Source organism: Bombyx mori, chromosome 6 (assembly GCF_030269925.1).
Source record: "Bombyx mori chromosome 6, ASM3026992v2".
NCBI classification, from domain to species: domain Eukaryota; kingdom Metazoa; phylum Arthropoda; class Insecta; order Lepidoptera; family Bombycidae; genus Bombyx; species Bombyx mori.
Window position 1 is genome coordinate 4002992 of NC_085112.1, and position 23632 is coordinate 4026623.

Here is a 23632-nt window from a genome sequence, read left to right on the forward strand (position 1 = left end):
TCACAACAGATTTTAAAAATAACATTTGTTTGAATAATTTGACTAATAATTGTTTTGAACTAAAAACAAAACAACGAATACATGCAAAAGTGACTTTTTTTCGTCTCGTGTCAATTTCGTATCGTTGTTTGTTCCTTCGAGCTCCACGAAAAAAAACCACTACAACGTTTCTGATGAAATTTGTCTAAAATCTTGTGATTTAATATAACTGTGATAAAAATGAAACTGTGCCATTACTTCTTCATAGTTGATGGGAAGCACACATTTCAAGTTGGACGTTATATTGAAACAAATCAGTACTCACGTCGGTGTTACTGTAGGCTTCTTCAGCGGTACACTCCGCCTTGCTGGTGGGGTTCGAGAGAGCGAAGATGACTGGCTTCTCGTTGAAGTTTGCCATCTTCCTCAATATCTCAGGAGTGAAAGCACCACCGATGGCGGCCGCTCCTACCACAAACATACAACATACAGTTAGATATACTTATACAAATAGAAGCAACAGTTTTTGGAATAAAACTTTACCTGATAATGAAATCAATGTCTATACATTAATGCCTATGCAATAGAAGCATAAGATCGGATTTTGAGACAGTCATTTATGTAAGGATTTATGTGTAGCCTTTTGTTTGTTTGGATGAGGTTTCGGCCTGCGCACTAATTTTATTGGATCAATTAATTAAAGAAACTTCCTAAAATAGTCGTACAGACAAAGTCAAATATAATCCGAACTTCAGGAACATATTTTTTATTAGATCGCTTTTGTCTAAACCGTTCAAAAAATTTGTCGCTTCTGAAATTTTTTTCACTAAAGTCGAATTCTCCAGTTGAATAAACATATTCCATATTATCTATAACTAAACTCTGAGCTCACCAATAAGCACTGATGGTCTGGCCACTTCCACAACTTCTGCCAAGGTCCTGACGGGCGCGTGGTCCTGAGCGAACCTCTCCTTGTGAACGTTAAGCCCTCCCTCCGGTCTGTTCTTGACGATGAGGCCCTTCGAGTCCACCATCCAGATGCGGCACCTCGCCTCCTGCTCCGGCGTGCCCTCGCCCTTCATGGCCATAACGCACAGCTCCGCGATACCCAAAGCGGCCTAAAAAAACAAATATATCACTCTAACTGGCCAGTAGATTTCCCGACAGACTTGCTACACAGTCCTATTTACATTCTGGTAATAAATTGAAAGCATAATTAAAATTATGTTAATATTAAAGTTATACACTAATTATTAATAAAGATATAACTACTTAACTAAATACTTAATAGTCAAAATAACAGAAGTTTTTAAGAAAGAAAAAAAAATTTAGATAGAATAACACAATTATTTGCAATACCTAACTCGTTTCTCAGTTTATTAATAATTTCAATACTTTTAATATGAACTGCGGGATAGTCCTTAGAAATCACCGCGAAAATTCCGTTTGACGCATTTCGTCTAAGTCTTACTGTAAGCATTTGTTGCACATAACAAACCGCACATTATAAAGATTCTGACATAAATCGTCTTCTCGCATCAAAACTGTATAATCTCAAAACGTACCTACTAATTTTACAGGATAGTGTTTTAAAGGATTAAAACATATGACATTTTTTAATATTAATCATCTTTGCAACATTTTATTTTTATTTTTTACCAGTTACATTATCTGTCTTTTAAAGTAAGATAAAATTATGTATTAATTTTGTTAATAGTAGTCCAAACATCGGTAAACTAAACTACGCTCTTTTGACAGTATTTATGAGAAAAATACTGATGATACCAAATGATTCCGCATATTAACTCTATTTTTTTATTTTTATTGCCCTTTTGGGCAGACGAGCATACCGCCTACCTGGTGGTGAGTGGTTACCGTCGCCCATGGACTTCAGCAATGCCAGGGGCAGAGCCAAGCCGCTGCCTACGGTAATTTATATTTTATTTATTTTTGGAAATTGTACACTTTTAATGCGAAAAGACGAAATGTGTATTAAATAAATCCTTCCGGTGTAAATGGAGACAATGCAAACGAACCTCTCCGGCTCCCTGGAAGACGATGACGTTGTCGGACAGCCTCTTCTGTGTGAGTCTGAGACTGGCGAGTAGTCCCGCCACCGCCACGGCCGCCGTCCCCTGGATGTCGTCGTTGAAAGTGCAGTACCTAATGTACAAATTTATCCAATCAAACTGTATTGAGGACTCGAGGGCTCAGTGAGGAAGGAAAGGGAAAGTGTAAACAATTACCCGAGCGCCCCCAGAGGAAGCATAACAGCTCAAGGACAGCTGCTTCGCGAGTACATCTTGGATCAGAAACGGCGAAAAATTTAGCGGGTTGATGCTATACGGCAGCGGTCGGGGAAGTTTTTTAATTATTACCCCAAAATATTTTTGTGTAAGTTGATATTATCCCATGGCGAAGAACAAAAAATAACGAAATCGCTTCTTTTTAGCATCTTTCATATTTATAGACCCCATGATAATTTTGAAAAAAATTTTTATTTTTTCGTTTCGTTTCATTTCGTTTCATCGAGTTTGAAATCACAACGATTCTAAAAAAGTTTCACTTCAGTATATACTTTTTACTCACAAAAGTTTCATTTTTACCCCCCCCCCCCCCCCAAATTTCATTTTACCCCTTTTAGGGTAATTTACCCCGGTTTTCCCCGACCGCTGCTAGACGAGCTAAGGTTCACGTTGAGCTCTTGGACGAGTTTGACCGGTACGGTGACCTATGCTATGGTGGCTGGTGACTGCAACAGTACTAAGAGGCTCATAAGGATCCGTGACGAGATGTTTCTCGAATGAACCGTAAAATTCACCATGTTATCTCATCTGTTCATTAACCGATTTGGTTTTCTCTGTATTTGGTAGGCCGTAGACGAGCTGTAGCGATATCTTTTTTAATTTTTAATAATGCATTTTTTTTCTCTATAATATCGTAAAAAACGTAATAGATAAAATGAATCAAAATCCAGAGGTGTTCTTGATTGTAGCTTCCAAGCGATGGGGCTCGTTCAAGTAGCTTTCCCATAGTAGTTCGCCCAGTGAATCTAGTATGACCACTCGAGGTCACTCACTCACAAAGCAATGTATGTAATCGTCTGCTGCGGTGCCCGTCAAACTCATGTCTCTTACTAACTCGGTCCTTCTCTTCTTCCCTTCTTCCCCTCTGGAGGCGCCGGAGTTCGACCTAACCCGGGATCCGTAAAGGGATTCCCCAGCGTTAAAAAAAAGATGTGTGGTGTCGTGGGACACCGGATTAGAACGAAGTTCCTTATTATAAATATTTTAATTTTAAGTTCTATTCGAGGTATAAAGAAAATAAAACTGGAGGTTTCGCAACAACCCACGGTCATTCGGTAACGTGCGATCTGAGATCGTGGTCAATTAATGATAATATGTTAGTTTTTGTACGTTATTACAAAGTTAAGTCGTACACTGTGTGCATTACTAATAAAAATCTTACGTTACGGACGTTTTTAGGGTTAGGGTACCCCTCCGCATCGTCCCATAAGAAACTTCGTTCCAAAAAAAAAAAGGCGCCCGTCAAACTCACTTGTTCCTGTACTTCTCGAGGAGCCTAAAAGCGTTAGCGTTCCCGAAGTCCTCGAACTGCACGAGACAGTTCTGCCCGTAGCGGCGCACGACGGCGCGCATGAACTCGTCGAGCAGCTCGTCGTAGTCGGGGCCGCGCACGCGCCGCTGCCGGAGCCCGATGTACAGCGGGTCGTCCAGCATCGACTGGGTGTTCGTACCCACGTCTACGATGACGCGTTTATACATTAACTACTTCTTAGTTCTCGACTTAGTTCCCTCATTAAAAAACTAAATAAAATAGCCCCTTAAAACCTTCCTCAGAAAAACGTCGCATTCAAACCCTTCGAAACTTAACATTAATGTAGTACGTTCTATACTACTACTCAAGATTTCCTGTTGTGTAAAATGCACATACATATCGAAACAAAATCATATGTTCCGAAACCTTTTTTATTGCCCTTGTAGGCAGACGAGCACACGGCCCACCTGATAGTGAGTGGTTACCATCGCCCATGGACTTCAGCAATGCCAGAGGCAGAGCCAAGCCGCTGCCTACCGAGACCAGAAACAACTTTAACAAAAATATTAACTCCGATTGAAAACCAAACCTGGACCCTGGGATGTATTAGATTAAAGAAACGAGACCTTTATCTCAGCTAAAGAATGTCTCCTGAAATAATTTAGATCCCAAATATTCATCATCGTATCTCTAATTACAATTTTCACGAACCACTGCTTGTTTAGTAAAGTTTAGCATTGAAACGAAAGAAAAAATATTTGAAGCTGCACACAAAACAAGTTCAATAATGTCTAATAAAACATATAAACCTAACGTATTTATTTTTATGCTTTAATCAAAGCTATGATTAGCTCGTTACAAAGCCTACAAAAAGTATTAAAAACTAAAACAGAACCATTCAGTAGTCATAGTTCGGGATACGCACCGATAGTGATGGGCAGACACTGATGCGGCTTGATGCCTCCGAGCGCGGTGTAGAGCGCGAGTTTGCCCACAGGGATGCCCATCCCGCATGCGCCCAAGTCGCCCAGACCCAGAATACGTTCTCCGTCGGTTACAACAATGGCGCGGACGTCCGTCTCCGGCCTGAAAACACAATACAAGAAATAAATTTGCACACTTTATTTCCTGTTCCATTCCACAAAAAGGTTTACCATTAAAATTCCCATAAAATATCTTTTAAACCATTCAAAATAGGTTCAAACACACATCTATCATAAAAGTATATCATTAAAATAGGAAAATACGTTGTATGCAATACAAATAATGGAAGAATAATAAATTGTATTATAAAATATACAAAAATCGGAATGTGACTCATAACTTTTCTTTTGTTATGATTCATCTGCCGTACCTAAATAATATCGGTCATTGTTTTAACGATGTGTTAAAACAAGGATTGTTTTAACCAAACACACCTTGTTTTAACCTTATTTTAATGAATTTCTAAAGCAAAGTTCCTCTTGATGTTTTGTTTACTTAGGACTGCTTTGAAAAATAATACGTAACAATTATAATTTTGAGGAAAATTAATAAAATATTCATATTAATTCATTTAGGAGCAAGGGATAATTAGATACGAAAACGAATTAGATGGGTGGACTGAAACTGAATATCTTTAGCAGTATTTGACACGTATATTACTATTTATCTCAACAACAAAAAACTAACGTAATAACAATACAGTATTAAATAAATTTACTCTGTTTCCAGTATTGTACTCACCAGTTCTTAAGAACATCGTATACATGTCCCTTATCGTGGATCGTGATGAAGAGGCCCCTTGGTCGGCGGTACACAAGGCCGAACTTCTGACAGGCCAGGCCAACCGTCGGAGTGTACACAATTGGCATCATTTCAGCCACGTTATCCGCGACGAAACGGTAGAACAGATGCTCATTGCGGTCCTGGAAAAAGTTACAAGATGGTGATCACCGTCCACGTCGATCGCAACGAAGTGTTCGACGTGTGAATTAACCCATATACACGACAGAGTTCCTCGCCAGATCTTCTCAGTGGTCGCGATCCAGTGGTAGGTTCAACGAAGCACTGCTCTTGTTAGTTATCAGTGTTAGCAATTCATGTGAGCTCACCTACCGGTGCGTGACTAGTAGTAGGTAGTAGGCGAGAATAGCCCCTTGGGCTACCAATGATTATATAGGGAATAAAAGTTAAGGTCAACAAAATGAACAATATTTAAACAGCATAGTACTGGATACGTCAAAACTGCTTATTACTTTATAAAGCAGAAATATTAGGTAGTAGTTAGTAAAAATAATGTTTAATTTAGAAGGCGCTTGTCTTAAAGAGCAATCTTTTTTTGTCTTTGTGGGCAAACGAGCACTTAAGTTTCATAATGGTGATTTGTTTACATTTTCTCATGGACGTCAGCAATGCCAGAGGCATAGCCAGGTCGCTACCTACGGCAGTTTAAAAGTCATATTTTGGCCAACTCTTCAATGGTAACAGCTACCAGTTAAATAAATATATAATGTTACGAAAATGGTGATGATAGTCTAGGTATGGTATCTTTTTGGAGTTTACTCCTTTAGAATCGATTTACATATATAGGCCCGGGGTATGAAAATTATGGGGACCAAAATCGTACTAGCATGTCACACGAAATGCGTTATGCGCCTGATTGCGCATGTCACACGAAATGCGTTATCGCAGGTGACGCCGGGCTGCTGCGCCGGCAGTCCGCCACAAAGCCTCGTACTGATCGCGCGTTTCTCTCATTATTGTATTTTCATATATTTGTTAGTCGTTTGTTTTGTGTCTCGTTAATTTGTTAATAATCTGTAGTGTATCGTGTTGTCGTAATATAGAACTATTTCTCGTATTGTTTCGTTTAATTTTTTATATCCAGTAAACTCCAGTCGTGCGTCGGAGCGGACACACACACTTTTTAATTGTACCGTAAAAATGTAACCTTGTCGAATCCACAGGTACTGAGCATGACGGAGCTCTTTCTACTATGTTGCAAAATAATACACGTTTTCTTATCATGTAATATAAAGAATTGATATTTTCCAGATTACAATTTTTCTAGATTGAACCCAATAATTAATGTATGTTTAAAATACTGTCTGTCATCATACTAATATTGTAGACACTGTAATTAAAACAATTGAGTACGAATGAACCCGATACCCAAAATATTTAACAATAACTGTGCGTCATCAATAATTTAAACTCTATCGTCATGTTAAAATCAGTCCTGTTGCTACTGTTTATATATTTATAGTATAACTTTTCTACAGTATTGAACATTCATACGAAACAGAGGTCACGGACAGATGGCTTCGTACGCTTACGAATCGATGAACCTTGGTAAGGTGTTGAATCGTCTAAATATTCACGTAAAATAAATGATGAAAACAACCCATAGACACAGCGCACTGAGTTTCTCGCCGGATCTTCTCAGTGGGTCGCGATTTTTATCAAGTGATAGACGACTGCGAATCACCGCTCTTGCTAGAGCTAGTGTTAACAAATTCTCTCAGGTTGAGCCCGTGAGCTCACCTACCCGTCGGGGCGTAGCTGAAGTAGCCCCTTAGGCTACCAACCAATAGGTAGGGAAAAATTTAAAAAAATTAAAACAACATTTGTGAAAACAACACACTGTGTAAACATTTTTTTAAATTCTCAGCTCTCAGCTCAATATTTTCATGTTTTTACTAACTTTCCATATACTCGTACTACACAGTACTTACATTCTATTTACGTACGTAGTACTCAAGCAAATGTTTGGACCATCATTCATCAATCTTCATCGCTCTCCCAAACTCTATAACCTTGTTATACTCTTACCTAAATCGTTTTCTATTATATTAAAGACGAATCCGTAAATTATAATAAACTTTAAATCAAAAGTTTATTGTTAATAAATTTCAATTAAACTTATTAACAAAGGTAAAACTTATTAGGTTAATTTATCTTAATGATTATAGTTTGCCAGAAAATAAAGGTCTGTGCTGCCTTCCTGGACTACTTCTACTAATTCCCTACCGATAACTCCCAAATTTACTTAAATGTGTATGTTACCACCCTGAAAATAATTCCGCAAAGCCATCATGCGTTTGCTTTGATGGATAGGAGACAGAGCTTACACAAATGGTGTAGACCTTTAGACCAGTATCTTCGCTGGGATATAATGTGGTGTGGACGATAATGTAGTGTGCATAGACTCCGGTAAATATTTAATATCAGGTTGGCCGTGAGTTTGGCTCACGAAAAAAGTGATTTGAATTATCTATTAGATAAATTAGATTATGATTATAAACGTTAAGTTTAATATATTCCACATTTCTACTACACTAGTGTTACCAATTTAAAAAGAAAGTTAAGCTTGCTTTGAAACGGAACACTTCCACCTTGTAACACAGATTAAAATTTAATTACTTTCTATAATTTTCTTGAATACTCGAAGAAAACATTGTTGTAAATAATTTTTTTATGAAGACTTACCAAGAGCCCCATAAGATAGATGTACTTGTTAAGTGGATTTTCGTATCTGTCGATCGAGAGCTTGCATAGTTCAACCTGCTCCTCTTGCGTCTTGACTCGTGGTGGTAACAACCCGTGGATCCCCAAGAGCTGACGCTCTTCGATGGTAAAAGCCATACCCTATAGAAAAGCAATATCAATTAATTTAAAAATATTCATTTACATATCATGAACTTATGTTTGCTTTTAAGTAAACGAAAATTTGCAGGTACATTTAATTTAGGAGAATTTAAGGAAGAAAAATCTTTAAAGGGTTTTCGTAGTAAAGTAATGGAAGCAGTTCGTCTTAAAAAAAGAAGTAACTGTTCCAAGGGACTGTCTTAGAACTAGTCCAAATAAAATATTCCGTAACTACTTAATCAGCAATTTAAGAAAACTTTTTAGGAACATTTGAACAGCAATGGTTATTAAAAGATATAGACATTTACTAGACAGCATACATTCCCGGGTTATATTTGAAATCATAACTTGTTATATTTATTTAAAATATAATATATAATGCAAATTTGAGACTCTACAATAAATTCAAACCAAAATTAAATAAAAAATAGCCAGCATAATTTGTTTCACCGATTCACCTCAAGCTCATAGCTTGCCACCCAAGTTCATCATAACTCTTTATGCATTTGAAATTCAACAAGTATGTAAAGTACATATCAATGTAAATATTAGCATTGACGTTCAGTTAAAAAAAAGCACTTAAAGCTGCTTAACTTTCGTGCCTGTGTTGTAAAACATCACCAATCACCAAATACATAGCGATATTGTAAAATCGATTAAATTATACAGCGCTATCTCGATGATATCAAGATGTCGTTGACACATTGTGTTACGTACATGAACCACATGTCAACAAAACCGCAATGCAGTGTTAAATGATAATTTCCGGTGTATTTACCTCCATACGCTATTGTTCTTTAACAGACAATGGTTTAAAGTCAAGCGTCAACACAGAATAGTTCTGCTTCCTTATTTTTTGAAAAATATTCTATTTATTTTATAAAATTCTTATAAATTAATTTCGTTCGTATAAAGTTTGATCGATACCTATATGTCTAGTCTCGTATTTAAAAGGACTAGAGGTCCCACAGTAGTCGAATTTCGACTATAATTAACTGTAATTGTAAGTTTGTATACTATTATGATTGTATTTTATACTTCTATAATAAAAAAATTCGCCAAGGCTACACTATAAAAAAATATTAATAAAGACAAACAATATTTAATCTATTCTCAATTGGACCACAGACGTCAAGAATAAAAGTTTGACAATAAATAGTATGCATGCGTGTGTGCGTCAAATACATGGTATGTAGTGTGTGTAATGTTTTCTTTATTGATTTAATATATCTTTTATGCATTATTTAAAAAAAATATTAGCATTGTGCACCTCTTCTCTATATAGATATTCTCTATAAGTGTGGAAAATTTCATACTCCTCCGTCTTCGCAATTTTCGTAAAAAGGGATACAAAGCTTTTGCTCACGTATTAATATAAAGATTGCGCGTTATTTCTAAACTTTGCTTATATTAATGAGGCTTCTCCTATTTTCAGAGTACTGTATTTGTCCAACTAACCAAACTTTCACATACACCAAATCCAATTTTGTTTAAATCGTTCCAATAATTCGACAGTGGGCTTAGTATTAAAGCCAAAGTTGTTAAGTTGAAGCCAACCCAACCGCTATTGTCGAAATAGTTCCAAGACTTAGTTGAACCCGAATTGCTGCGCGCAAAATTGATAGCTACTGATTCAGAATATAGACATTTTTATTGCTTAGATGTGTGGACGAGCTCACAGCCCACCTGGTGTTAAGTGGTTACTGGAGCCCATTGACATCTACAGCGTAAATGTGCCACACACCTTGAGATATAAGTTCTAAGATCTCAGTATAGTTACAACGGCTGCCCCACCCTTCAAACCGAAACGCATTATTGCTTCACGGCGGAAATAGGCGGGGCGGTGGTACCTACCCGTGCGGACTCACAAGAGGTCCTACCACCTGTACCATGTATGACTACATAAAACACATGACACATCTGACGAATGCTAATCAAGGTTAAAGTAACGTAAACATTTTCATCAAATTATCCCTTTTCAAATATTCTACACAAAACAGACTTCTGTATTCATATTTCGTTAGCATATTCAAAGAGAAGGTCCGCGACTTAATTAAGTTCCCTTCATTACCATTAATTGCCTGTTCGAAACCGAACGAAACTCTACAATGAATCGCAATTAACAAAATGTTTATCTATTAACGAGTAATGAGGTTAAGTCTTTAAAATAAATTAGTTTTTTAATTTTTATTAATTTACAGATTTTTTTTAAAACAGTTCTGTGCAAATAAACAATACGATACACATTTGCTTACATTCATTAATTTTGACGTACACAAAGAGTTAGACTGGTGGTAGGACCTCTTGTGAGTCCGGTGGGTAGGTACCATCACCCTGCCTATTTCTGCCGTGAAGCAGTAATGTGTTTCGGCTTGAAGGGTGGGGCAGCCGTTGTAACTATACTTGAGACCTTAGAATTTATATCTCAAGGCGGGTGGCGCATTTACATTGTAGATGTCTATAGGCTCCAGTAACCACATAACACCAGGTGGGCTTTGAGGTCGTCCACCCATCTAAGCAATAAAAAAAATATTGGTAATGTCTTATTTTTTGCAGTTTTTAGCGATATTACAGTTTTATTTATGTTTAATATTGAACAAGAATTATTGAAAGCTTTACGCATATTTTTAATATCAGGTTCAGGTTTAGATTATCTGTATGAACTTGCCTATAGTATACCCTATTGTAATAATTAATTTTAAACAACCACTGGTTTCAAAATGCGTTAAAATGTGTAAAGAATTAATGCAAAAAAGTGAAACTGTTCTTATTTAATTTTTTCTCACGAAGAACATTGTTCAATACGTAAAATAGTCATTAACATCACAAACGTGCAAAACTACGATACGTCTTGGGTATTTTTTTCAAAATACAAAGTAATTAACTATCAACATTCGATTTATGCAATGTATATATTATGTAACTTTTTCAAATTTATCATTTTGTAAAGCGGTCTACTTTCAACAGGCGTGTGCTAGCTACATATGAATATTCTTTCGATATATTACGTAATGCCTTAACGTGTGTATGCATAGTAGTGTGCCTGTTAGCAATAAATAAAGTGTGACCTTAGCTCATACCATATTTTGTTACTGTTTATCCTATTCAAAGTTAATGTTCAATGCAAAAAATCTTACACTGTGCCTCCTTTGATTAATTAGGTCGCATATGCTTAGTGACCATCTGATTAAAAACAAAAATCCACTGTAACACTCACCAAATATACAGGAATTTGGTGGTTAGTTATATAGGAAATTGGTGCAAATATATAGGAACATACAACAATGAACGCGTGCATAGTATTTATTATAGTAGAAAAAACCAACCCTCGAGTCGATAGCGGCCAAGCACTCAGACACTGCACACATCTCCCTGCGCGGAGTCAGCTGCCACCAATCTCGTTCCATTCTCAACTCTATTTACAATGTCAACGATTTCGTTCTATGCAAATCTATTCGAACACTAAATATTATCTATGGGAATGTGCGTGATAAAATATTAGATTCATGCAACAAATTATAGTGTTTTCCTAAAGCTTTGCCTTTTGGTAGGCAGCGGCTTGGCTAGGTAGGCAGCGGCTTGGCTCTGCCCCTGGCATTGCTGAAGCCTATGGGCGACGGTAACCACTCACCATCAGGTGGGCCGTATGCTCGTCTGCCTACAAGGGCAATAAAAAAAAAATAAAAAAATAAAGCTATGCCACTATTTCTATTAATTATTTAAAATTTTGCAAGTAACTATTATTATTACTATATGCTTGCCCTTGTCATTTCATACCATTATAGATAAACCTTTAACGGAAAAAAGAAGAATCTGGAAATTCGAATTTGCAACGCCATAGCTGACATTTGCACTTAAACTTAATTCAAGCGATACAATGGGGCGACCTTTGGACAATATTGTTTATTAAAAACTGGGTAGGAATATCGTATTGTAGCTACTTTTATTATATACACTACAGAATTTTTATAGAGGAACCAATATCTGGTAACGTACGGAGAACGAGGATTATATAGTTTCGGAATACGAGATAAACCAAAGCATAAACAAAGTGGTATAATCATTCACATGTACTATGAAAGAAGCATAATATTAAGGTCTGCCTGCCAAACCTTGGTATCAGAAAGGCTATATTTTCTATTGACACACAACTGACAACTATGGTTTGTGAACAAAACATGTTTTGATACTAACTTTATAAATGTGATGTAAGGAACTTGATCATCACCTAAAAGGATCCAATCAAACGTAAAGGTATCAACAAACATGTACAGAAACGAATCAGCGAGATCGGTTAAGATGTTAAATCGATAAATTGTACCAATTACATAAGTAATCACGTAATCTAACCTTCAAGACGGGCCTCCCGATGTAGCCGGGGGCGGTGATACGCCTCGCTTGTACTTATGAATTAAAATATACAAACGTTGTAGTATTTACTCGAGTTTTAGAGTCGTAAACATAATTAAAACATAATCATCCATGACCACAAACATTTTATAGTACTCGGAACGTCAAAATAATAAAATGACAAAAAAACGCGGGATTAAACCGTAGTTTTAATTATATATAAACGCTTTTTGTTACACTCTAAACGATAAGGAAACGCTGCAAAAAGATATTTTTACACATAGCGTGTCATATACTAAGATAGGCTGCAAAAAGATAATTTTACACATAGCGTGTTAGCTGATGGCAGTACTCGAAATCGAAAAAGACAACGTACTTCAATAACAACGGAAAATAGCATTCATCGACAAGGCTAAGCTTGACTATTGTTTTATATTAGTAATATTCTTAATTAGCCAATACGTAATATATAGCAGACTGCAGAGAGCCATTGACGGACGAGCCCTACGAAATCGAAAAAGACAACGTACTTTAATAACAACGGAAAATAGCATTCATCGACAAGGCTAATTAAATTTAAGTCTTTAAGATTATATAAGATTATATTATATTAATAATGATTGTCCGATTCTCTGCTAAAGTTAAAATTAAATAAAAGTGTTCTGGTAAGAGTGATCACAAATTAAAAGAAACAAGAAAGTTAATGATCTAGTAGGCTTAGCCACAGCGAGAGACTAAGTTGCCCAAGATGAACGCAAGAAATAATCAACATAATAATGCCGTAGAACTCATAACAAATGCAAGGAAAGATATTACTGTGAAATGAACCAAGCCAGCCCCTGGGCGGGGAAAGGCGTGGCGAGAAAGGTGGTGGTACTAAGAATATTTGAAGATGCCAGTTTTGTTATTTACTCGTAAATGTATCGAGGCTTGAAAATTACATTAAATTTACCCTCTAATTTTGTCTTTTTTCTTAAAATTGCGTTAACTTATTCCTATCTTGTAATATTGTTTTCACAAAACTGTTTTGATAGTTTTGCTGCGCAGCATTAATTCGTTCATTGAGAATTTTACATGCTTCCTAATATTATAAATTTAATTAAGAAGTGTTTATTTCCTCAAAGCGTTTTCCGTGCGAATTTTCGCGTCCGTAAATTTCTTTCGTATCCAAGTTAACGGCTAAACGAGGGATTCCAATCCATCTCCCGAACAGTGCGATCTTCACTCACAGCAACTTATAAATAGCGTTCATTTACAAAAAATGTTTCTCGGGAGTAGTACTTTTTTGGATGAAAGTATACTCTGTGCCTTTTTCTGTACGCATCATGTGTGCAATTTTATGATCATCAGTTGAGTAGTTAAGATGTGAAAGCGTCACGAATAAGTTAACCATCAAACGCACTTTCGCATTGACAAGATGTATCGGTGTTTCTTACTAGAATTGTAAATTCACGATCATGATTATATAGCGAGTTTGAGAAACATTATAAACTTACATACCGGGACATATCATAACTTTCAAATGTGAATAGACAAGGCTAGGTAGAACGGCTAGGTCAACATAGGACGACTAGTGCATTGGGATCAAGGCACAAGGTCGGAATCACTTCCGATTCCGATGTGATGTAAAGGTCTTACATGATTTGTTCTACGATTAGATATTTAGGATCGCGCCTATAAATTGAAAGAAAAAATAACTTTTTCAAAAGTTTCGAAATTAATAAATCTATAGTGTTTAAAACAAAGCAGGTTTTATAGCTGTGCTAAGGACTTATGTTATACTTTATCATCGTATATGCGTTTATAATAAATATGAAAAAGTCAAACTTTCTTCACTGTTTAATTATCAGATTACTGAACACACACTAACTGTTACTAATATATTTTATTTAGCACTACTCAAACACGTTACAGCCGACGCACTGTATTGGAACTAATTGGCATGGCCTAAAATACAAACTTAAATACCTACATTGGGATCCAATCCAAAAATTATCTTGTTGCCATGACAACATCAAGTCCATCTAATGTTATTTATGTGAACGAAAATTCGTTTTTGCGTAATGAAGTAGGGAGTACTGAACCATTACCGCTAAACCCTCATCTATTTGGCTAATTTTGACGTTGACTTGTGTGTGTAGGATAGAGGAAGCTTGAAACCGGACTTGGAATTAGGACAACATAGTATTCATTTCATATTAGAAGTAACATACTGTTTCTATTGAATTTACTGTCATATTATTATTAACTTAAATTATGTTCATATCTTTGAGGCATATATGTATGTAAACACCTCTAAAATTATAATTAAATAAATGAAAAATATCCAATTGTCCAACAATTCCAAGTCGTGAATCACAAGTTAATGATGATACTATGACAAAAACCTAGGAAGTGCCAATATCAACTGTTTAACTCAATCGTAAAAAAGACGTGTGAACACATATCTTCCTCACAAACCAATACTCAAAGACTCATTTTATCGATAAATTATTAGGAATTCGAAGGTTGCGAAATTTTAAATTCTTCTTTTGACTTTTCTTTTCTTGCACGAATAAGGAGTGCATCAAAAGCTATCATTTCCAATTAGATTTTGGCTAATGCAAATTATACACAATATGTGATAAATGCTATGGTGATTGAGTGTCAAACGATTCAAATCGATAACAATACAATTTTTTATCATAGATAATCCAATAGATAATACACGTTTGATGTGCGATAACAAAATACAATTATGCATTAAAAGAGGTAATAACAATGTTTGAGTACATAGATAACACCTGATGTTATGAATAGTAACACAATCATTTGACAAATTTACAAAATTTGCGGGATTTATTTCTGTTACAATGTCTGTCTCTCATTGCAAAAATCGTTCATAAACCTGTCTTGGGTAAATATTGATTTAAGTCTTGTTCTTCTTGCCTTTATGCCTATGTGGGGTCGACGCAGCGTGTCCTATTTTTCCATTCAGTTCTACACCGGCAGGCACCCTTCTCTCGCATATCCTCTTTCGAGCCGTGTAGATATTTATTTACGTGTTAGTAATTTGAGAAAATTCTAATTAGGGCAACTATTGGAAATTAACTTTAAATTCTAGCCACAGAACATGCTTATCAATAAACAAAATGCTTGTATAAACAATAACACAATGATTATTTTAGTAGTATTGTTTTAGATGTGACTAAAGTAAACTTTTTAGGTCATTAGAGACGAAAAGTAACCCATACTTGAATGTGTATTTCGGAGATAAACGACAAAAGATTACTGAGAAAGTTATGAAAGACTACGTGCCGAAGTGAAAAAGTTGGAAGTTTGAAAGTTTCGCTTTTATTATATTTATCGTATCATTCAATAATATTTATAAAATTAGATAATAGAAAATGATCTAATGGACTAATAGAGCTTGTTGTTGTCCAAAGACTACTGAACAAAGAATTCTGATAACCATTTTAAAAATTGACAATGTGTTTTAGATCCCAATTCATTATTGATAAGTCTGGAATGATGTTTTAGTTACGTTAGAATTAGAAATAAAATTTTACAGTATTGGTATGCTATGTTCGTTTTTTTATCAAGGCCTAATAATATTTGATGCACTGGTATGCAAAGATTGAGTATTTTTTTGGGGAAACAGATGTTCTATCCATTAATCCAAAACGAAATAAAATTGCGCGAAAATATACAACACGAAAAGCTTTTTTCGTTCGCATATCGCCTGTTTTCAGGGACACCAAAAACGATAAAATACGAATCCGAACATTTTTTTGTGTAAGTCATGCGAAAATGAAATTCCAATGTAGGGCAAACGATTGAATATTGACAGCGCGGAACAGATAGAAAACTCGCAGATTAATCTAATACAACAATGTTTTTATTATTATGATATATTTAAATTAAAAAAAATATTATTAAAATGATTCCGTGGATTCCCTGGACGGCGCATCGGACAAACGCATCAATCCTGGAAGAACTAGGCGTCTCCTCCAGACTCTCCACCATTTGCTTACGTAGGATTTTAGAGTTTTTCGGCCACGTTGCGAGGAAAAAGGGTGACAATCTCGAAAAACTTCTCATCACCGGCAAAGTGGAAGGAAAGAGGCCTAGGAGGCGTAGTCCCATGCGCTGGTCCGATCAGATTAAGACGACTTTGGAATCCAGCATCAATGTCGCTATCCACTGCGCAGAGGACAGGAGTGAATGGAAGAACATAGTCCTAACAAAAGTGCTCCGTAAAGGTCACAACCCTCAGCACTGAGGAATACGACGCACGGAGGAGGAGGATAGTTCAAAACATACGCTGCCATGATATTTGAACGTTACAGTCGAATTTGGAAATTTAGACAGGAAAAACATATACTTTATTTAGCCTCAGAAACGTGGCCTTGGCGAAAAATGCTTCAACTACCGCTGGCAGTAAGTACATTACAACAACGTCAAGATATTTTCTACTGTTAGCGCGTATCTTAACTCTGCTCGAGTAGATACCACCAAGCTACCTATTTCTGTCGTGTAGCAGTTACGCGTTCTGGCTCGTATGGTACCTACGACAGCCTTTATACAATACAATTGACACTTCGACCTCATTTAATTTTGTTAAGGTCGGTGACGGCATTCACATGGTGATGTATATAGGCCGCTGTAACCAAAAACAGCAACTATAAAGAATTACTGCGTTACGGGCAAGATGGAACATGTTTTGCAGTGAAAAAATCTTGTCGACGATAACATATGTGAAGCAGTCTGACGCCGCTCCCACCATAGACGACCAAGCTATGTGGAAGAATGCAATCCGCAATAACATTATTCATAGAGGTCACAACCCTTAGTCCAGAAAATATTGATGCGCGGAGGAACAAGAAGACTACACACACACGATCGAGGTAACATTGTTTTCATATCATACAAATTATTTCTGAATACGCAATCCATAAACGCTTCAAATTATTATTATTGCTTCAAAAGACGTATTTCGGACGACGAATAAAATTTAAATAGGAATTATGTATTTGTATTTGTCGTTTGATGCTTAATCGTCGATTTGAATAAGGAAAGAAGTAAAGACTCGAGTCCCAGTAACATATAATTTATTAGTCCAGTATATGATATATGTACCTATATAAAAGTCGATGTGAGCGTGTATGTACCCTATAGACCTGGAAATGATGAATCGATTTCGATGAAATTTCCCCGGAATCTTCAGACTGACCTAGCGGGTAATCTTGTGAAGTATGATAGCGATCGGACCAAAGTCAAATCAAAGATCTGCCCGTAAAACGAGTCTGAGTAGTAATGAATAAAACAGATCTCCATACCAGTTACCAAACGTTCTATTTATAAATTTTCATATACAAACATTTCAACTATGACACTTTACGTCACGACCACACACAAGGAAGATTCTCAGTAAACAAGGCTTGTTTGAAGTATTTTCCCACAGGAAGAATATACCTACCTATACTGGTTTTCCCATTGGACAAAAGAAAGTGTTAATAAAAATAAGACACTACTAAAAATGAAATTATTGTTATATCAATTATCAAAGATTATTTTATTCATAGCTTGATGAACTAAAAAACATAAATACATATATCTATGTATGTTTATGTACTATTCAAACGTCTATGATACATCATCAACCAAAGCAAATAATGTTTTAGGTTAATAAGGGCTTACGAAACATATAAACCGGCTTCAGGAAAATTTCGCTTCGTGCACCCTAAAGTAATTTTAGCATTCGTCCCGTCTTCATGATTCACGAGAGATTAAATTCCGTCATCCATTAAAACCGAAATTTCATTACATTTCTCTGAAACAATTTGATTCAACTGTCTGTGAATTTGTCTGTGAATTCTTAGAAGTTTACGCATAAAAATTGAATTCTTGACAATGATTACTTTTACGAATTAATTAGGTTAAATAAACGGTACGCTGATCATAGACAAATACCATAACAATTTAAATATACATATTTTGAATAGGCATCCAATAAGAAGTCCCGTGAACAGAATTTACGTACAAATATGTGTCACTTGATATGTCAAAATAATGGGTCCAGTGGTGAAATTTTGACCTTGTACATGAGAAACAAAAATGGTATCGCTAAGCTACAAGGACTAAGTTAGTTAAGTAAATTGTCGGTACAAATGATAAAGTAATATTTTAACTGTGTCAACACGAATTTTTATAAATTCATACTGAACAGCTTGTAGTTCAGTGATTATGTTTCGTTTTCTCCATGTAAGATTTATATTTAGCCTTGATACACGTATTGTTAAAACGAAGCATGAGTAAAGATAATACAGAAGAGTAGATTTTTTAAATTACCTATATCTCTACTTCTGCAAATTCTAATTAGGTAATTTACTAATTAATTTGTGAAAAATTTTTAGGAATGTGGCTGCAGTTAATATAGACTGCGTGATTAAATTAAAATTCAAAATGAGTTTCAAAATTCGACAGATTGGTTCAAGAACTAATTATTTTGAACATACTTTCATCCAGAGTACGTATGTAACTACAATATTAGACAAATCTTATTACGTATTAAACTATGTCCATTTGTACTACAAATCCATTTCTGTCGGCTTCTGTCATGAAATAGCAAAGTATTTCTTGTTGAATTGGTATTCTTCAAAAAATAACATATCTTTAACATAAAAGGTAATGTTAAAGGTAATGTTATAAATAATTAAATCATAACGGACACCGTAAGGAAAACCTTGCCTGCTTGTTATCTTGACAACGTTCGAAAACACACAACTTCAAAAAAATCACTTAGTCATTCCGTTCATAATACGAAATCGGTAAAAACCTCACACGTTAACGGAACCTTGAAACAAACGCTCGGCCATGGTCGTGACGTGTCTATTATGACACACCCACTCCGGAAATATTCTCGGTAGCCGGAATAAAATTAATATCATCTATAATTGATATTTTAAGGAACGTAATATCAATATGAGATCAATATGAGCCGGTGTTAAGCAGGGTTGTCTCCTCTCTCCGTTACTCTTCATTATCTTCCTGGATGGCATAATGCGAGAAGTAGTGACTACACCACGGGGAATTGAATGGAGCGAATATATCTTAGAGGACCTTGACTATGCGGACGACATAGTGTTAATGACGCCGACCTTAGATCAGATGGAAACAAGGCTTGAGGATATCCATATGGCGTAGCCATGAGAAAAGAGGCTTGCTTATCAACACCAACTAAACCGTCGAGATGCGAGTAATGTGAAAAACACAACACCTTTAAAGCTCCAAAACTGTGTCTTATAGTTAGTGGGGAATTCCATATCCATTCAGGGTGGTTCGGACGAGGGTATAGAGACACGATCAGGACAGCCAGGATGTGTTCGCGCAGTTGAAACCAGTCTGGGAGTCAAGTGCCATGACTCGACGAATCTCGCTGACCCTATTCGACTCCATTGACAAAAGTGTTCTCATGTTTTAATCTGAGACCTGGAGAGTGACCAACACACTCACGAACCAACTGCAAGTATTTGTAAATAGGTGCTTGAAGTCGACACTCCGCTTATTCTAGCCAGTCACTATCTCTATTCTCTTTGTACCTCTGGACTAAATGTAACCAAACCCCCATCGCGCAAGACATCGCCCATCGGAAATTGCGTTGGATAGGACACACTCTATGGCGCAATGGAGTCAACGCAGCATCAATCGCGTTTCGAGTGGCAACCGCTTGGCAGGAGAAGACCTGGTCGCCCTGTATATACTTGGCGACGCACTGTGGAGAGTGAGATGAGGACTGCCAACGTGACCTGGAGTGAAAACAAGGAGCAAACGCAAGACAAGGTCAAGTGGAGACAACTTGTGAGGGCCCTATATACCAGCGGGGTACCCTAGGACAACAACAAAATGGCAGGCAAAATTTTAAAATACCTATTAAGGTTCCTATGTAAGCTCCTTATATATTTTATTGTATATAGATATTCATCAGAATTTTTATGGTAAATAACAAAATTCCACCGCGTAAAGGTATTCCCCAAGTCAGCTATTAACACCATATTAAAATACAGTATATAATGTAAGACTAGACATAATAGCGGCCTTCGGCACACCTATAGTAAATAAATGGAAAATTGATGTCTTGGCTACCTGCCTTTAGAATTACCGAAGTCAAAGACCCACAGCAACTAGTTGAGATTATGTGGTCCGATCTCATTGAGTATAATAGTAATGATAATAATAACAAACAACAGTAACAAATAGTCAAGAAAGGTAATGCTGTTACAAATAGCCAATTAAGGATACCCTGTAACATATTTGTAAAAAATTGGCAAATTGATAAATCAAATTAAACGTTGAGAATAACTTCAATAATCATCTCAACTTGGCTATGCACAAAAAAAGACATAACCAAACATTACAAGATTTCGAAAAATCTAATTGTTTCCTTGTCATTTTAAGTAATATTTATTTTGATGATATAAAATATCCAATGAGTGTACAGTATCACATTCCCGCAGATAACCAATATACATAATGTGAACTAACGCGACGTATTGTTTTTTTTGTTTTCCTGTTTAAGCGAACAATATATAATAGCTCGTTATTTGTCACGAATAAATAAAATAAAATTATAAATATTACATTTAAATTTAGAATTTGAAAATAAAAACATTTACTGACCATAATTTGGGGTCAATCCGTTTGCGAACTAAATAATTCGGTAGTACTAAAATTAACAAAACAAAACACTATTTCCTTATGAATTCGATTTGTTCTTATGCTTACCTCATTACCTGCTTAACGTTGGAAATATTAGAGAAATCCACGTGGTAACTGATACTTTGATACAAAGATACACCACTTGGCCACGAAAATAAAAGATTCATTTATAACTTTCGTTTAATAATTCGAGAGGATATAGAAACCGAGTAGGTACCCACGGCAACAAAAAATATTATTATGTTATCATAATATGAATTTTAACAGGTACTCGAGATAAAGGCTTTGTAAGATCTTGATTAAATCAATCCTTTGAACATTTGTGAAATCGGATTGCTTGGCAGAGGGGTTTTTGGGTGACGAGAATATTATCCTATCGGCCTTCCGTTACACTTAGCGGGCAGTACGTCTCGCTAGGAATGTTGGAATCGAACCGACCATCGCTGCCACTCGACATTCCCTGACCTAATCATAAAAGCAAGACAGGACTCAGTCACAGCAAGTGCGGGTAATGTTTTAGGCAAAGCGTATATCTTCCCGTTACTTTATCCTCACAGACGCCAAACCGAACCGCTATGCGAAGCAAGCCTAGATAACGCCGTCAACTCGTACGCCCGGAATACTTCGCTAGGTCCAAACCAACATGGGTCGGCCAATGTGGTCATCCGTTACCCCATTGCTGTGACCTAAGACGCTTGTAAAGGAGCTTACACGTCTTCTTCTTTGGGGTCCCACACTGGTCCCTAATCGGCATATGGAGGGGGATCCGAATCAATTAGAAGGCCAATATTTGGACGACATCCCTATTCCTGCCCCCGACTTGACAGCCTCAGGTTGCCTTGGAGAGAGAAGAGTACTCTTTCACTTTCCGTCGGTTGCTTCTGCAAGAGCGTACACTCTCACACATAAGCCAGAACCTATTATAGGTTCGCCACACAAAAAAGCAGAATAGCCCTACCTACTTGAATTTTTAATAGGCATTATTTATAGTATGTATTCAAAAAGCCACTAACGGAACAATCCATTAGCTATGAAAATGTGTGAATGTGTTTTTAAGAACTATCAAAATATTGCTAAATACATTTATTTATGAATTTTACGGTTAAATCTAAAGTTTATTTTTTTAGATATTTTTAAGATGCTAAACATATTTTTTCACTTAAAATGGAAGATGGCGCCGTTCAGTCCCCTAAGTCCGATTACATTGTAAGCTAACTGAACCCTTTATGACATCAGCGAGTGAAATCAGCCCTCAAGCACAAAAGCTAGATTTCCTCTGGAATGAAGCTACGTTATGATAAAATATATTTACATATAACTAGTTTTATTGAATACACTTTAATAGATTTCAAATATTCAGTAGAAAAATCAATAGTATGTTTTTTGTCCTTGAGTTGTATGAATAATGAATGTTCCCTTGGAATTATGACGTTGGAAAAATTGATTTTAACATAATTTATTTGAAGAGAATCTGTCTGTGTTTCCGAGTTGTGATTTGAGTGAAATACTCTTCTTTTATTACCATTAAACAATTAGAATAGAGTAGTAAGTTAAATTAAATTAGTTGTGATGAAAAAATAACAAAAATATTTCCCCTCTCACCATCTGTTATAATATAAACTCCACCTCGTTTGTAGTAATCGTAAAGTAAAATTAAATAATAACCCAGTGCATTCGAAAGAAATAGAAAAATATTTTTAAATGTAAATAGTATTATAAAACGAAAAAAACATAATATTATTTGACGTAATAAAAGTTTGTTGACACTACGTTCAAACACGTGAACTTTGAAACGCGAGTAAAGTATAATACAAACAATAAATTGTGAATAAATACAGAGTGCTGCAGCAACGTCACTGAACAAATTGCATATACGAATTTCAGTGCATTTACCCCTGAAACATTTGGACTGGACATGTACCGCCGCATGTGCACAAACCGTTCAACCATGACCTAACCGAATTAAACGGTGACCGCTCTATGGACGCCGATGGATTTACGTAAGTATGTATATAACTAACCTTGTTGAGGCCGGGGTGCTTGAGGTGGTCGAGGCCGGAGAGGCCGCTGGTGGGCTGTCCGTCCCCGGAGCCCCATAATCCGATACGATCACGTTCCATTTCGCTATACGTACACTTCCCTCCGCTTGTCGCTTGCGACTGCTTGACTGCCGAGAACGGAACGCCAGTTTTGTTACAGTGAGCGGGGGGCGCTGGACTCATTGCGGATTCGCTCCTGGGAAAACGGGAAAATGTTTCGGTGATAACAAAGATATGAACCGCATAGTGGTTTTAGCCGCCCGATAACAGATGGCGCTGGGTCTTTGACCTAACGGCCGTGTGTAAAACAGTTTTATTTTGCGGTTGATAACGAAAACAATTACAAAATAACTAGTTACGTACTCATTTCTAAAACCAAC

At 36.3% G+C, this 23632-nt stretch overlaps 1 protein-coding gene across 5 annotated transcripts in view; it reads right to left on the reverse strand.

Annotated features, from left to right (window-relative positions):
- Positions 1-23632, reverse strand: part of LOC100101182 (malate dehydrogenase) — a 47845-nt gene that overhangs the window by 7091 nt on the left and 17122 nt on the right. For 4 of the 5 annotated variants that reach the window (XM_012694095.2, XM_012694093.3, XM_012694094.4 and 1 more), the window contains 8 exons: positions 23235-23448; positions 8008-8166; positions 5263-5444; positions 4463-4623; positions 3538-3742; positions 2016-2142; positions 872-1097; positions 305-447 (listed from right to left, as the gene is read on the reverse strand). In XM_012694095.2, the coding sequence (XP_012549549.1) occupies positions 305-447; positions 872-1097; positions 2016-2142; positions 3538-3742; positions 4463-4623; positions 5263-5444; positions 8008-8166; positions 23235-23448 (1417 nt within the window). 5 annotated transcript variants of the gene reach the window in all.